The 16869-nt window shown below is 57.8% G+C and overlaps 1 protein-coding gene and 2 long non-coding RNA genes across 3 annotated transcripts; 1 reads left to right on the plus strand and 2 right to left on the minus strand.

Annotated features, from left to right (window-relative positions):
* Nucleotides 1–467: 467 nt before the first annotated feature.
* LOC140611851 (uncharacterized) lies at nucleotides 468–11381 on the plus strand. Its single transcript, XR_012013105.1, has 2 exons — nucleotides 468–675; nucleotides 10148–11381. It is a non-coding gene; the product is annotated as an uncharacterized lncRNA (long non-coding RNA).
* INHBB (inhibin subunit beta B) lies at nucleotides 10312–16022 on the minus strand. Its single transcript, XM_072788863.1, has 2 exons — nucleotides 15560–16022; nucleotides 10312–13074 (listed from the first exon to the last, which is right to left on the minus strand). Exons 1-2 carry the CDS (start codon nucleotides 16005–16007, stop codon nucleotides 12299–12301), a joined length of 1224 nt encoding a protein of 407 aa, XP_072644964.1. The 5' UTR covers nucleotides 16008–16022; the 3' UTR covers nucleotides 10312–12298.
* LOC140611852 (uncharacterized) lies at nucleotides 13222–15272 on the minus strand. The gene is made up of 3 exons (XR_012013106.1): nucleotides 14842–15272; nucleotides 13325–13434; nucleotides 13222–13236 (listed from the first exon to the last, which is right to left on the minus strand). It is a non-coding gene; the product is annotated as an uncharacterized lncRNA (long non-coding RNA).
* Nucleotides 16023–16869: the final 847 nt, after the last annotated feature.

A 16869-nucleotide genomic window follows, 5' to 3' on the forward strand; every position in this document is an offset into this window, starting at 1 on the left:
TGGTGGCCTCTCAGGAGGGGCTCCCAGAAGAAAGATGGAGGGGGAACACTGCAGTGGGCTCCTGGGACATCGGGACATCTGCCCAAGCAAAGAGGCGTCTAGATCAGGGGTGGGCTAACTTTCCCTATGAAGGCTCAGGTTCAGTATTTTAGGCTCTGCAGGCTGTATGGGTCTCTGTCATAGCTAATATATAAAGAATGAGGTAGCTAGCTGTATGCCAATAAAACTTTATTTACAATCACTAAATTTGTATCTCATATAATGTTCATGTCATGCAATAGTTTTCTTTTGATTTGTTTTCGACCATTTAAAAATGCGAAAACCATTTGTAGCTTGTGGATTTGGCCTGCTGGCCGTAGTTTTACCAAACCCTGTTCTGGAATTGACATGGCATTGTGAGGGCACCAGACCCCAATCCCCTATCCATAGGGTGGAACATTCTAGGAGCTTTCTCAGGGGTCAGGTAGCCCTGGGCAACCTGGTTCCACAGTGGAGCGTAGCTTCAATAATGAGCTGTGCGGGCATTCTCTCTTAGGGTCCCTTATCACAGCTTGCCAATCCGTGCCTGGCTCTGTGTCCCCTATGGATGGCAACGGGAATCCATGGGCATCTACTAAAGGAGAAGATTTGTAACTAAAGACAGAGAATAAGAGGCCATGAACTTCTGGGGAAATGGTACTAGAATGCTTGCTTTATGATTTCCTAAAACAATCCCAGAACCCCATCTCAGCCTTGGCCTGGAAGGAAGGTCACGGTCACCTAGGTGGCCCTGACAAGACTAGCCTGGGATCTCCAAGCTCGGGCAGGCAGGGTAGGGGGAGAGGAGGTTTGACTCATTCCCCACAATGAGCCAACTTCACGAGGCCAGCAGGGTGCAGACCCCACAAGCCAGAGCCCAGTGTCCCCTGGGACCTGAGACTTCATTGTAGCCCTTACATATCAGATGGTGTGACCCTGGGCAAGTCACTTACACCATCTGCACTTGGGTTTCTTCACCTGTTGAATAGAAATAATAATACTCCCTAGAGCTGTGGTGGATTAGTTGGGTGAAAATATGTCAAAAGTTTAGAAGAGTTCTTGGCACATTATGAGCACTCAGTCAGTGGCAGCTATTATTATTATTGTCTCATTTAATCCACACAATTAGCCTGGAAGGTAAACACTATTATTAGTTCCATTGTATAAGGGAACTGCGACACAGAGAGGTTAAGTAACTAGCCCTAGGGCACACAGCTAGGACAGGGTGGGGCTCAAGTATGGAAAGCCACACCACTGTCTACTTAGCTCTTAGCCACTGGCTTGTGTGGGTTTCCCCTCTTGGGAAACCACAGTTGCAGAGAGCCCCAGGCCCAGGGAGGGGCTGCAGGGAGGCGCCCTGGGGTGATGTGGCCAAGACCTGACTCTTCCAGAAAGCTTTTCTTTGCACTCCTATAGCCTCACCTCTTGCTTTAGGGAACAATATGCACACTCCTGTGTATCACATGCTAGTCAGGATCACATCTTGGAGGGTTCGACTCTGCTTAGAAGGGACCCCCGTAGCCCTGTGCACAGAGCAAGTACTGGGCAAGAGTCTGGGCTGCTCAGTGGAGCTCCATTAGCTATGGGGACTCAGGCAAGTCTGCAATCTCTGTGCCATGGTTATCCCTCTACAGAATGAGAGGTTGGATGGGCTTCTCAACAGTTCTATGACCTAACCAACCTCTGGGGCATCTGCTTTCCACAACAGGCTCCCGCACCCCCACCTCCTAAAACACTGAATCCTGGGACCTGCCTTCCCATGACTCACTGAAGACAAAACAGAATGGGAACTCCTTTTTTAGCTTTTACTTTCGTGGGGAGACCACCTAACCTCCCAACACCAAGGCAGCCAGCCTAGATATCTCTTTTCAGGCCAAGCCAGCCATCTCTCCCTGCCCGTTCCAAGATGGGTGATAGGTGAGAGCATATCCCAGCCGGGCACTCAGAAGAGGTGAAACACTGTGTGAAAACTTCTGAACTTCCCATGGCTAAAGCCATGGCATCCTCAGCCACCAGGGGACACAGAATAATCCCGTAAGAGGAGGTCAAGGGCATGCCCGGTGACTGCCTGGGAGCCGAAGTTCACATGAAGTTCATGTGAAGCTGGCTCAGGATGACCTGCCCCTCTGAATGCCATCCTGGAGCCCCGGGGCCTTGTCTCTGCCAAGGGAATGGCTATTGGCTGTGGCAGGGGCCTATGGGAGCTGCAGGTGACTGTTCTCAAGGAGAGAGAAGTGCTGGCTCTGGGGTACTGACACATAATAGGCATTTAAGAAATGAAGTGAGAACAAAGAAGGAATAACTAGAGAAATGAATGAATGAATGAATGAATGAATGAATGAATGAATGAACCATTTAGTCCAATCTAGTTTCAAACAAGAAAAGTATAGGCTTAGAGAGGGCAAAAAACTCACCTGAGATCAAATTGAGTGGCAGGGCCAGGATAAGGCAGGGATTTACTGAGAGCACCTGCAGGGATTTACTGAGAGCACCTGCTATGTGCCAGGCCTGATCCCACGCTGGGGAGACAAGAGCACAAGCAGATGGGGCCCTTGCCCTGGTGAGGCTTACAGTCTGCCTCCCGAGTCCAGCTCCCTGACCCCTCGTCCAGGGCCCTTCCTCACACCGAAATAGCAAAGAGGACGCACTGCCCTGAGGCCTTGCTCAGACCCCCTAGAGAAGACAGTGGACCCCACTGGGTGGTGGGCTGGTCCGTAGAGCCGACTCGGCACTGTGCACTTTCCACTCCTTCTCGGCACGGTCGGAGCATTAATTCTTAATGCTGAAATAACTGACACTCATTAATGTGCCAGTCACCCATGGGGGAGCGGGGCCCACATTAACCAATTCATCTCTTGGTGATTGATTAATTAAAGTTGAGCTTTTATAAGACACCCTCGGGTGGCGAACCATACTTTCCCAGGAGCAGAAGCCCAGGGCAGGGAGGGATGCCTTCTTCGGGGGTGCTACAAGCCCCTGGAGGGAACCAGGAAGCCAACAAGGACTCCAATAAAGTTATTGGAGCCTGGGCCCTTCGTTGCCACCCAGGCAGATGGGCATTGCATTTGCCCAGGGCAACAGCAGAAGCTCCTACGTGAGGTAGTGCTTCACCATGAAGCCTGAACACTCAGAGCAAATTACAGGCTTTTGAAATGCTATTGCATGAGTCACCTGTGGGGCACGGGTGCTCTTAAAAGGAAGAAAAATAACAAAGGCGTGGTCAGGACTGCCAATCCGGCCAGGAGCGCTAGCTTTTGGTCTTAGCCAGCTGAGCCTCTCCCCGGGACCAGCTGGCCCCTTCAGCCTCAGTTGCTCCATCAGGGAAATGGGTGAGTGGGGTCAACCCTCTCCCCCTGAGCGTGATTACATTCCTTCATTTAGCAGTTGAGCACTAGTTCTGCCCCAGTCTCAGGACGGTGCCGTGGTGAACCTCTCTTCCCCTAGATTCCGGGCAGGTATGTCCATGACCATGCAGGTAAGACTGGAGGGAAGCTCCCTGAGCCTTGGGAGTCAGGGCTCCCCCTCCCGAGCCCCAAAGGGTGAAGCACAATGACCCGAGAAAAAAGGGGGAGAACAGGTGTTGGGGGCAGCAAAGGGCATTTGGAGGCACAGAGCTGAAGGTGGTGAGCTGCGGATGGGCGCTGACACCTGAGCGTGGAGGGTGAGGAGGGGCCTGCAGGCTCCAGGTGGGGAGGTGAGCCCAGGAGCCACCAGACTTCTTTCTGGGGCTGTGGGGCCCTGGAAGGATTTTATATAGGGGAGAAACCGGGTCCACCAAGTGTTGCTTAAATTATTACCCAGGGAAGGCGGGAGAATGCCCTGAGTATGTTTGGGGAAAAGACCCTGTGATTCGCCCACCTGCAGTGTTGACCTGTGTGGCTGCCATCACCAAACAGGTGACGGGCACAGCCTTCAGCCTCTGGCAGGGCCAAGGCGGCCCCAGCCCCTCCCTGGTTCCCATACCGGCCATTCCCCAAAGGAACGACTTACTTACTTACGTACAATGGGTCTGAGGTGTCACTCCTTCCCCTTCCAGGGATGTACCCACATGAAGGCCACTTGTGCTGTTAATGTTGAGAGGGTCACAGAAGCTGCTCTCGGTTAGGGAAGGAGGAGGCCCAGACGGAGCTGCAGAGTGTCCTCAGGGTGCACAGAGCTGCAGGGTGTCCTCAGGGCCTGCCCCACAGCAGGAAAGTTAAGAAGCAGTGTCAGAGCCCATGTGGAGCACTTAGCTGCCCAGGATGCCCTGAGGCCCCGGGAGTGGGAGGTGGCCCCAAGAGCCTCAGCTGCAGATGGGGTGAACAGCAGAGACTTTGCCTCTCTCCCAGGCTTCCTGTGAGAAGTGAGATGATGCCCCAAAGCTCCAACACATGGCCAGACCACCCTGAGACTGTCCCCTGAGGCCTGGGGCTGTACTCCTACTGGGTCAATGACAGGGTTCCCAAGTGGCCTAAAAACCAGGGCTCTTGCACAAGGCTTGGAGCTCCCCAGAGGGTGAAGATGTCTTCAGATTCACACACATGCACACGGAGGCCAATGAGAGTCTCCCCTTTCCACTGGTGGACCCCAGGGCCTTGTGCTCCACCCAAAGGCCCCACAGTAATGAGGAAGGGAAGTGAGTCAGGCAAATCCAGCCCTCCCATACCCCTCATTCTAGACCAGGGCTGGAATCGGCACCCAGGAACCCACCCCATGCTCCCCACCATCACCATCCCTGGGGCTGGGGAAGGAGACACACGGCTAAAAGGGGCTGGGCAGGGGAGGCCTGGGGAGCAGAAGTGGGCTGGAAGGCCTGGTGGAAAGAAGCAGGTAAGGAGGGAACAGAACAGGAGCCCACCTGGAGCAGGTGGTAAGATGCCAGCAGGAATGTCTGGCTACAAAAAGCCCTGCGAGCTGACGTGGATTTGGAGGGTCCCTGTAATTGGGTGTGCTAATGTCTCCTTCTGCAATCCTCTCTCTCTGCCTCTGTTTCTCCCCTGCCTCAATGAGGGGGGCTAGGAATCCATCCCTGAAATCCCATTTGCTAATGTGGCTCTTGTGCATTTTCTCCACACCTCTGCGGGTCTTTGCCCCCATCAGATTCTCTGGGGGTCCGCAGGTCTGCAGTGACCTCCAACAGGTCCCCGTGCCTGTTCACAGAGCGGCAGTTCTCACCGGGACCTGCAGGTGGGCAGGCACAGGGTGGGGGGGGAGTGGGGGGAGGGCTGGGGGCTGCTGAGGGCTCCTGAAGGGCCTCTCCAGGGCACACTCCGCGGCAGCCCTGGGTCCCCTTGGCCCTACAGCAGCTCTCCCTCCTGCCTCCTCCACCCTCCCCCAGCTCCTGGGGCTCAGTGGCCCCGAGGTCCTCTTGAGAACACTAGAGGGAGAGGAGGCAGTGTCTGGAAGGCCACGGACGCCACTCCGCCCCTGGAATAGCTATGAGGCCTCCTGCAAGGCACTCGACTTCCCGAGCCTCACCTCCTCGTCGGTAAAATGGGTACACCTCACCTGCCAAACGGGGAGTTTGTAAAGATTAACCAGACCCGGTTGTGAAGCATTACAACCGATGGCTGTACGTTCTCAATAAATGCTAGCTCATGTCCACAGTGTCACAAGCCCCTGTGAATATTCACTGAATGAATAACTAGGGATGAATGAAGTGTCCCAGAGAGGGCCTCTAGGAGGAAGGGCGGGGCTCTCGTGTGGGGCACCTGGCACCATTCCTGACTCAGGGAAGCACACTGAGAACAGCACCAGCGAAACCACACCGGAGCCGGGCACTGTTCTGAGCACCTCAACACTCATGACAAGCCCCTGAGCCTCTGGGCTGCGTGGTAGGCACTGCCATTGCCCCATTTTACAGATGATGACACTGAGAAGCTAGGTGGGGCTGCGATCACAAAACCGGGTGGGCAGGCCCCAAACCCATGTTTCCAGCGCCTGTGCTCATGGAACATTGTGCAGACTGCCTCCCCGGCCACCGCTGGATCCAGAGGCAAAGCCACCGGCTTCCTGCACCCCCACTCGGCTTTGCTCAATCCATATCTGTTTTCTAAGAATCGGACCCAGCAGCCGTCTCACCCACCTGGCCACGGAGGAGTAGGGATGGCGTATGGGTGGCAGTCCCCATAGACAGAAGAACAGCTCAGTGCACGGATGCCACTGATATGCTAGGCCGGAGTCTGGGTCAGGAGTTGTGGGAGGGAGGAGAGAAAACCTTGAGCCCCAGCCTCTCTTCTCTTCCAGGTAGGCCCCAGGACAGCTGGGTCTTCCCTTACCCCTCCCACTGGACAGCCTAGTGGCTCTAAGTGACTTCGGAAAGAGCCCCTGGGGACAAATCCCAGCTCTGCTGCTTATGAGCTGTGCCACCTTCCATGAATAGCTTTCTCAGCCTTAATCTTCTCATCTGCAAAATGGGGACAATATTACCTGCTCCCCCTCCAACCAGGATTGTTATGAGGACCAAACTGATGATCCCCCAGCACAGAAGAACAGCACCCAGGAAAGAGTTTGTTGAGCGATTAAATGGCCAGAGGGTACCGTTCTACTTTTTTTTTTTTTTTTTTAAGATTTTTATTTCTTTATTCATGAGAGACACAGAGAGAGAAAGGCAGAGACACAGGCAGAGGGAGAGGCAGGCTCCCTGTGGGGACCCCGATGCGGGACTCGATCCTGGGACCCCGGGATGACACCCTGAGCCGAAGGCAGACGCTCAACCGCCGAGCCACCCAGGCGTCCTGGTACTGTTCTACTTTTAAACTGCTGCTGCCTCAGAGCTGCGGGAACAGCATGGTGACACCTTCCCCCAACCCCCAGCATTGAGTGACCAGGGTAGGGCAGCAGGGTTCGGTGACACCACACTGAAGGCAACCACACAGGTCACAGAAATGGTGCCTGTGCCCCCTGACCCAACTGCAGGGGGGCTCGCCAGCCACAGGCCAAATTTACAAATATAACCACCCCGATCCCAAAGCATGTAACCGGCCAGGTGCATTACCTCATGATGAAGAACACCAAAAAGGCAAGAAACACACACGACCAACCGTGCGACCACACCCCACCACCGCAGTCTCACAGCCCACACGGCCTCACACTCAACCACATATGCACACTCCCCCACACAGCCTCGGAGGCAGCCACCCACACACCCCCAGCTCACACACAGCCACACACATAGTCTCGCACCCCCCCACACACACCACAGCTTACATGCAGACGGTCACACCTGCAATCACACCACCTCACCCACAAATCCCCCTCCACTCCCACTAACAGCCCCCCCAACCCCCGGCACCACCGAGCTCACCCCACAGCCCACAGGCCCCCAGAGCTTGCCACACCCCCCGACTCACCTACAGGTGGCACAGCTCATCTTGCAGGGCCCCTGGGTAGCTCATCATTTGTTCAAGGCATCCCACTGGAAGCTGAGTACGGGCCGAGGTTCCTCCTGGAGCCTCTGCCCACGGGAAAGGTGCCTGCTCTCTGCTCTTTTGCCCACATGGGCATCCTTTCTTTGGCCTATTGCAGTCTCGTGGCTTGGTGGCAGCCTACACCCACCCACCCCTCGTCCCTGCCCTGGAAGGAGGTCTAGGCAGCTGCAGGGGATGCTCTGCCTGCTCCTTATGGGGTTCCCAGCAAGAATTCCCACAGGGCCTTGCAGAGGACGTGCTAGCTGCGTGCTGGGCAGGCTGGAATTTCAGGTGAGGCAGGAGCCCAGCCACGGAGCAAGAGCTGCCTGAGTCGCTGTCCCAGACCCTGCCTGGAGCCGTGGCAGGGACCCCAGCCTTTGCACCAGGTGGCAGTGGTGTCACCCCCAGTAGCAGGAGCATGCATGCAAGCTCTGGCACATAACAGGCCCTCCTAAATGCTGCCTCTGCCCTGGGCTGGGGAGCAGTCCCTGTCCCCCCACCCCCTGGTGTGCTCCACTTGAAGCCAAACTCTCAGAGGGCTGGGAGGGAAAACAGATACAGGACACCCCTGGAGCCTCTGTATAATGGCCCCTCAGTCTGCCCATCCAGGAAATGGGGGTGAAGAGAGAGGTGGTAGGTATAGCGCTGTCTGCACAAGGGGCTCTCCGGGGCAGCCCAGGTGGCTCAGTGGTTTAGTGCTGCCTTCGGCCCAGGGTGTGATCCTGGAGACCAGGGATCGAGTCCCACGTCGGGCTCCCTGCGTGGAGCCTGCTTCTCCCTCTGCCTGTGTCTCTGCCAATCTCTGTGTGTGTGTGTGTGTGTGTGTGTGTGTGTGTGTGTGTGTGTGATGAATAAAATCTTAAAAAAAACAAAACAAAACAAGGGGCTTTCTGCACTGCAGCCGGCTTCCTATACCCCCACCTCAGGTTTGGTTCCACTGAGTCACTGAGGACGCAGGGTGTGTCTGAAGATCAGCCAAGGGTGCATCTGACATGGTGGGATCTCATGAATCGCAGTGGGTGGGTGATGGAGACATCTGAGGTGGATATGGTAACAGCCTCTGGCCCTAGCTGGCCGGTTGGCCCTATGAGAGGCTAACAGCCTGGTGGCCCGAAGAAGGACAAGAACTTTCAGGCAGAGCAGGAGGGCTCTTCGGTCAGAGGCACGGGACCTGGAAGGCGGTGTGACAGGCCTGCTCTCCAGGCCCCCCCCCCCCCCCGCCCCGGAGCTGGTCCACTGGGAAGATAAGGGCAGAGCATGGGAATGAGCAATTGGCAGAAAAGGGCTGAGACCTACATGGGAAAGAAGGAACAGGGGAGCTTATGGCCTCAGAAGCACAGGAAGGAAGCATCACGTCCCTACTGAGCAAGAACACTAGGCCTCGGGATGGGGGGTGCATGCCTGGCCTCACTGCACCTGTCAGGAAAAGTTACTGCCAACTCCCATTGTCCCAGCAGGGCCGGAGCCCGCAGGGACACCTGCCAGCAAAGGGCAGCCGAGTACCACTCAGAGACAGTGTCTGCCAGCCTGCTGGCCTCATGACCCTCAGAGTCCCAGACCCTTCTCGGGGCTACTGTGGGGTCCATGCTGTGAAGCACAGCCCCAGAGGTGGGCCCCAGACATGACCCACATCCAAACTGTAGAGGCATCCTGGAGGCTGCCCGCAAAAGTTCCTGGGCCGGGGGTGGGCAGGGGCTAGACTGAGGACCGAGAGCAACCAGCATTAGTTGGATGGAGCCCACTGCAGAGAACCAGCTGGATCCTGACCTACACCTCAAATGCCCGGGCCAGGCTGGTCTTTATGAAATTTTCTTCTTTGCTGCTATTACCTTGTATCGTATCTGAAGACCTTGCAGATCAACAAACATACCCCTCAGGACAAGAGGCTGACAGGGCAGCAGCTCCTGCAGATAGGCAAAGACAGAGGCCAGATGCGGCCTCCTGCCACCAGTCGGCGGTGTGAATTGAGATATGTCCTTCCCGCTGCTCACAGCTCTCCATCACTTCCCCCATTGTCCCCTTAATGGGGTTGGATCAATCTGTAAGGTCCTGCCCTACTCAAATATTTTTTTTCCCCTGGGAAGACCACATGTGACCCAAAAACCAAGGAGCAACCCCACTGGCCCTGCAGGGCCTCAAATGAAGGCCCGGGCTTTAGGGTGGCAGTTCTCCCAGTGGAATGGGTTGGCCGGCCGCACCCTGGCTCAAGTGCTCCAGGCGCCTGTCCCAGCTGTGTGACCCGAGGCAAGCTCTGAACCTCTCTGAGCCTCAGATTCCAAATTCAGGAAAATGAACATGAAACCATTCCCCCCAACCCTCAGAAAGCATGATACAAAACAGCACTTCGTGGCTATCTCAAGTCCTACCCGCCATAGCAGCTGGACAGTTGTCACTGCTAAAACCACCACCTACTACCACCAGTTAAAATCTCCACAAGCAAGGACAATTAGCACATTCTGGGCCCGGTTTCTGTTCACCCTTCTGCCCTAAAGTCCTAGCCTCTTCTGGGTTACCGTCACCTGCATTAGCGCATGGGGTGGGCCTGCAGGTCAGGTGGGCTTCCCAGTCTTCCAGGTTCTACATTTCCTTCCAGGGATGGGGGCTTAAACCGGCACTTTCAAGTGGTAATAGATGTGGCTTTAGTAAAACATAATTAGTCTGGGGACCGGGAGGGTAAACAAATGTGTAATTCATGAATTTGCTAATTGTCCTTCATTTTGATCTTCTGCCATTTTTCCTAGAGTCTCTGAGTGACATCCGTGCTCGTGGCAAGGACTCAGAGAGTGCCGGGAGCGAGCCGCGGAGGCGACGGGCATCAAAGCTGGACACCCGGCCGGCCACACCCTCCTCCCGCCACCGCCTCCAGCCCAGACCCCAGCGCCCCGCACAGCACACAAGGCAGGAAGCCCGTGGCACTCCGTCTTTTATTTTCTTAAACTGTACACAGATGTAAAATACTTTAACAGCAAGTCTATGGGAAAATTGTTTGGTTTTAAATTATTATGAAACAGAACCTAAGGGGAGCTTTATTAAATAAACATAAAGGTGGGGATTTAAGGACGCACACCTGCGATCTACCATAGTCATTTTTTTCTGTACCTTCTGGGTGTGTAAAGATAGAAAAGACACATCAAACTGAATAAACAAAATCCATTTATACCCTGAAACGTTGGCAGGCCACTCAAGGGATTGTTCAGAACGTCTACCTCATATAAGATGGCCTCACCATCTAATAAAAATTAAAACTGATCTGTTGGCCTCTTTGGTTCCAAAATTATGTATAATACATTTAACTGTATTTTTTTTTGCTGCTATAAAAATAACTTCTTTTTTCAAATGGCAGTTTCTGACTAATCATGCAACTAAATCAGTGCAAACATTAAAAGCAATCATTCGCTTAAAAAAGAAGCAAAGGATTTCATTTCAAGTATAAAAAATATAAAAAGAGTCGTACGAGTCCAGTTTCGTCTAGTGTGGGTCAACCCTTTAAATTGCATAGTTCACGTGGCACTTGGACATCTGGGGGTGAGCGAGTTCAGTGCTCTGCCAAGGGCCACTTCTGGACACACGCAGATGGGCAAGTGCTATATCATGTGCGTTCAGGCAAGTCGGCAAGTGCTAGGAAGGGCAGGCGGGCAGGCGAGCAGGCGGGGGCCGCGTCCATGGCCGGCCCTGGTGGCCGGGACCCACGCAGGCAACTTCTGCAAAGCAGCCGGAAAGCCTTCCCCAGCTCTCCAAGACCGGCTAAACTGTTCCCCTGCCACAAACCCTGCTGGGGGTGGGGGGGGCACCCCCCCCTTCCCCAACGCAAGCATTTCCAGAATGCCTCCACTCCACCGTTTCCTCCTCTGGGCTCATTCCCTTGCCTAGGGCATCATTTCCACCCCTTCCCCAACCAGTCCTAGAGGAATATGCCCAGTGAAGGGCACAGATTGCAACTTTTTTTCCTCCCATGTAAAACAATTCAAATCTTAACTTAAAAGGTCATACCTGGTAGCAAAGTCCCTTTTCAATTATACAACTGGAATGAATGACCTGTCAGCTGCTAGTGATCAGTTAAAGCATCAAATTAAGACCCTTCTCTTCTCCCTCCCTCCCTACCCCAAAAACAAACACACATATAAGTCACGCCAGGGACCCAAGCAACAGTCAAAGGGTCATTGCCACGGCTCTGCAGTCTCTGGCAGGTTGTGTCCGTTCTGGGCCTCTTTCCCTCTACAAGGGTGGGAAAAGACAGGCTTCCCCTGGTCCTGCAGCATGAAGGATCCCAGGCAGGGAAGGAAGCCAACGTGTCTGAGCCAGGAGATGCTGAGGCATGGCAGGCCTTGCACACAAGCAAAGGGGGACACGCAGCCCTCCTGCCTGTCCGCACACTCCCCACCCCCGCATCTGCTTCTCCTCTCTGTGGCTCCCGTGCTCTCTCTCTCTCTCTCTCTCCTCTCTCGCTCTTTCTCTGTGTCTCTCTGTCTTTGTGCTTTTATGTGTGCTCGGAAGGCGCGATTCAGAGTGGCCGGGCCAGCTGGTGGGAATGGTGGCTGCTCACCCCATTCTCTCCGACTGACAGGCATTTGTAGCTAAGCTGCCATTTGTCACCGCATCCATTTGCTGGTATCCTGGAGGCTGCTGTGTGGGTGGCAGGATGCGTCTGGCTGTGCGTGTCTACGTGTGCATTTGAAAGTATCTCACGTCGGTCGAGGGTTCTTGCTCTGGCTTTGACTGATTGCTCGATGAAGTAGTAGGAAAACGTTTCGGGCCTCGCCCTGGTGCCTTCCGGGCAGCCCCACGTCAGGACCGCGCCGAGCCGGCCGGGCACCCGGCGGTCCCCACGGGGGCTGGGGGGAACCCTTCCGGCCCTGGCGCCCCTCCACCACCGCCGCAGCCCTGCCGTGTGGTCAGGCACAGCCGCACTCCTCCACGATCATGTTGGGCACATCCCGCTTGACGATGTTGTACTCGTCATCGAAGTAGAGCATGGACATGGTGCTCAGCTTGGTGGGGATGCAGCAGGAGTTTACTGTGCCGGGGTTCAGGCCCCGCATGCGGTACTGGTTCACCACCGCCGTGTGGAAGGAGGAGGCGGAGCCAGGGACCCCCGCCAGGTAGGCCGGGCAGCTGCCCTCACAGTAGTTCCCGTAGTAGCCGGTGGGTGCGATGATCCAGTCGTTCCAGCCAATGAGGCGGAAATCAATGAAGAACTGTTGCCTGCAACAGAGGTTGGTCCGGCCATCGCACTCCAGGCCCCGCTTGCGGATGCGGTGCCGGCTGTCCCCCAGCCGCGCCTGCACCACCACGAAGGGCCGGTGCGACTCCTCACCGGGGTCCACGAACACGGGCACCACGGCCAGCTCCTGGCATCCGTCGCACTGCACGTCCAGGCTGAGCCGCCGCTCGCCCCGCTCAAACAAGGCCTGGATGGCCTCCGTGAGTGGGAAGGTGTGCCAGCCGCTGCGCTTGAGGTCCACCTTCTTCTCCACCGCATTCCACCGGTCGCCCTGGCCCTGCTCCTGGAAGTATACCTTGACCCGCACCTTCCTCCGGCTGCCCTTCTCCAGGACGTAGGGCAGGAGCTTCAGGTAAAGCCACAGGCTGGCCTGCACCACAAACAGGTTCTGGTTGCCTTCGTTGGAGACGAAGAAGTACAGGCGGACCCGGGAGGAGGCGAGGCCATCTGCGGAGAGGTGGGAGAGCAGGCCAAGTTAATTCAAGGAGAACACGAGGCAATGGGGAAAGAGACTCTGCTGCATGATGCTGGAATGTGAACTTGCCACGCAGCTGGAAAACGTTATTGACCAGAAATACTGTTCCTGGGGCCAGGGCCTCTGACTGTAACCTGGGAGAGGCAGAGAAAATCGTTTTCCATTGAGAAACCCGGACCAGCTTGGAGCTGGAGGGTCCAGGCCTATAAAATCCTGCCTCACCTCTCCCAGGCCAGGGCTCCCTGGAGACAGGCTGTCAGGCCTCAAAGCTCAACAGAGGAACTTGTCAGGAGGCCAAGATCTTAACAAGTTGTTATGGGTATCTGTGAAATCTGAAAAACAAAACCAGGATCGCACTGAGGATTTTAGGGTGGGTTGTTTCAGTGGAAAGGTAGTTTCTTTTTTTTTTTTTTCTTTTTTTCTTTTTTTCTTTTGGTTAACTCAGGGCATTGCAAAATCGAGCTGAGCCACCTACCGCCTCTTCCCAGTGTTTACCTAAGCATGATCTGATCCAACCCCCAGTGGAACCTCCACTGCAAACAAGCGAGCTCTGCTCAGATTTCTAACACAGGAACGTGTGCTTTGCAGGCTGCAAAGAGCAGCCCTCGTTTCTGACTAGTTCCAAGGGACAGGACATTCAGCCTTGAAACTTGAGGTCCGCTCCTTTCATGAGACGCTGGCTCCCCATTAATGGCACGTTCAAAATTGCCAAGGGAAAGGGGAACTGGCTTGTTAGTCTCCTCCATAATTCAGCTCAACAAGAAGAGAGGCCATGCCAACCCAGACACAACTACTCTCTCATCCTACATTGCAGTGACTCTTCTGACAATTTGGACTTTTTTCTTCCTTTTTTTTTTTTTTTTTTTTTCCTTCCTCCAGGAAGAACAAATAAGGCAACTGTGTGGCCGTGGCTGGTTTTATCAAACCTCCTACCACTGCCCTGCAGCCCCCTCCTCAGGCCTCGCCTGGCTCCTCTAATAACACTGACATCTGACTTTGAAATGGGGGAAAGTGCAGCCTTAAAAGCTGGTCTTGGACGAGCTGCCTGTGACCTGAATCTGTTATTTATAAGTCAAAGAGCTGGCTCCGTGAAATGGACCAGAAATATACCAGCCCCCGCTGTCATTTTGTGCCACCGGGACCAAAAGGCCTCCTCGACCTTCCAGAATCACATTTCTACTCTGGGCCCCAAAGCACCTTTTAATCCAAGCTCTCTAATTGCATGTCGAGCTTTCCCTGACTCGGTCGGACAGCTAAAACAGCAATGCATTTCTTTCTAAGCACAAACCAGTCCGATTGTCTCTGCTTTTCTCCACACCCGGCCATGCAAAACTTTTCATCCCTTTTCATCCCCAGGCGGCACCAGCACCGTCTGCCTGCTGCCAGGGAGGGTGGGGGGCATTTTCAGCCTGGTGACACAACCGCTCCCCGCCCCAACACACACACAAGCTCCCTGCCCACCCCCGCCCTGCCCGCACCAGGGCTTCCCCCTCTGCGACCTTCTCCGCAGTCCCCTCGGCACAAATGGGGCTGAGCTCCAGGCACAAAAGCCAGCCTGGCTCATTCAAGTCCTGAAAAGGACAGCGGAGTGGAAAGCACTTGCAGCATTTCAGCGCCGGCACATTTTCCTCCTTCTTTTAAAGTTCCGAAAGATTTTCTGTCTCTCGATTATTATATTTGGACAGTGGTAGAAATGTGCAAATCCAGGGCCGGTAGAAAATTCCAGAAGGGACTCCTACCCTTTGTTAACTAGGAACTCTGCGGCTCTCAGGCGAGGGGGTTGCTGCCGCTGCCAGGCAAGCCGAGAGGCACGGGGCTGCCCCCGAGCCGCGTCTTTCTCTGCGTAAATGATGGGACCTGTTGAGAAGCCTGCCTTCCGCCCGATTCCGGTGCCCACACAATCGGAAGAGAGGTTGCCTAGCTCTCCCCAGTGAGCCTTCAGCAATCCTGGCAAGCCCACGCTGCCCGGCGAGGGAAGCGGCCCGGGGCCTCTCACGCAGGCACACACACACTCACACGTACGCGCGCGCGCACACACACTTACTTCTCCGGCCCACGGATATCAACAAGCACACACATCGCCAACCACACTGCTAAGCCTACACTCGGATCGTGGGAAACAAAAACATTAAGCAATCGCCAAGCAAGCGCCCGCGGAGCCGGGGCCGCACGCATCTGCCGGGAGGGGGATGCGCGCCCAGAGGCGCCGGGGCAGATTTCTGAGAGCAGGGGTGGAGGGCCCGGGGCGGGGGGCGGGGGGGGGGGCGGGAAGGGCGGGGGGCGCTGCCCGGGGAAAGAGGACGGCACCCGGACGGGGCGCACGGGCGGGGGGGGGGTGGGGGTGCGCCGGCGGCTGCGGCCAGCCCCGCAGGGAGAGCGGGGTGCGCGAGGGCGCGGGCGCGGGGCGCGGGGCGCGGGGCGCGGGGCCGCCGCCGGCCGCCCGTGGGGCAGACCCACCTGTCTCGGCGAAGCTGATGATCTCGGAGACGCGCTCCTGGCCGTCCGAGCCCGGGCTGGCGTGGCCGTCGAGGTGCGGGATCTCCACGCGGCCGTCCTCGCGCACCTTGCCCGCGTGCAGCTTGCGCAGGGCCGTGACCATGGCGGCCTTGGGCACGGCGTGCGTGATGTTGGGCCGGCCCCGCATCTGCAGGCGGCTCAGGATGTGCCGCTTCACCGCCTCCAGGAAGTCGCCGTCCACCCGGCCCAGCTCCTCGGGCCGCCGGAAGCCGCCGCACGACGTGCAGGTGTCCTGCGAGCCGCCGGGGGCTCCGGGCGGCGGGGGCGGCGGCGGCGCGGCGGGCGACGGCGGGGGCGTGGGCGAGCCCCAGGCCTCGGGCCCCAGCCAGCCGGCCGCCAGCAGCAGAAGGCAGGCGGCCCCCAGCGCCCGACCGGGCAGCCCGTCCATGGTGCGCCGCTGGCGACGAGGGCGCCCGCCGCGAGGCGAGCCGAGCCGAGCGCAGGGCCGGGCTCCGGGCTCCCGGCGCGCCGCCCCGCCCCGCCCCCGCCCGCGCCCGCGCCCGCGCCCGCCCGGGCCTCCGCCCGCCCGCCCGCCGGGAGGGCCGCCGCCGGCTAGCAGGGGGAGGGGGCGGCCGGGCCGCGGGGCTGCCGCGCGGGGAAGGGGCTCGGGGCCGCGGGGGCCGCGGGGGCCGCGGGGGCCGCCGGGGGCGCGGGCGAGGGGGGCCGGAGGGTCAGTGCCGCGCGGGCGTCTCCGGGCGCCCCGGCATCTGCAGCCTCCCCCCCATCCTCTCCGCGTCGGGGCCCGCAGCCCGCAGCTCCGGTGAAGCGAAAGCGGCGGCCGCGGCTCCTCGGCTGCCGCGCGGGGAAGGTGGCGAAGGGGCCGGTCGACGCAACTTGGCCGAGACGGAAGCGAGGGCGCCGGAGGCGGCGGAGCGGAGCCGGGGCGGCTTGGCGCGGCGCTGCGGCGGGCGCTGCGGCGGGGCCCCGCGCTCGCACCTGAGCGCCGGGAAGGGCCGGGCGGCGGGCGGCGGGCGGCGGAGCGGGGCGGAGCGGGGCGAGCGCGGGGGCGGGGGCGCGGGCGCGGGCGCGGGGCGCGGGGCGCGGGGGCCCGGCTCAGAGGCGGCGCGGAGCCCCCGGCCGCGGGCCCTGCAGTCCTCGCGGCGCGTCACACGGCAAAGTTGTGCCCAGGCTCCCGGGGCGCCGCATCCACCGGCGGGCGGGCGGGCCGCTGCGCGCTCCGGGGGCCTCGCTCCGCCGCCTTCTCGCCGGCCGCCTCCCTCCCTCCGCCCGGCTGCGCGGGCCGGCGGGGC

The sequence above is a fragment of the Canis lupus genome, chromosome 20, assembly GCF_048164855.1.
Source record: "Canis lupus baileyi chromosome 20, mCanLup2.hap1, whole genome shotgun sequence".
NCBI lineage: Eukaryota > Metazoa > Chordata > Mammalia > Carnivora > Canidae > Canis > Canis lupus.

Coding starts and splice junctions, on each gene's coding strand:
- INHBB (XM_072788863.1), bottom strand. CDS start 16,007: ATGGACGGGCTGCCCGGTCGGGCGCTGGGGGCCGCCTGCCTTCTGCTG. Junction 13,075..15,559: donor CATCAGCTTCGCCGAGACAG/GTGGGTCTGCCC, acceptor ACCTCTCCGCAG/ATGGCCTCGCCTCCTCCCGG.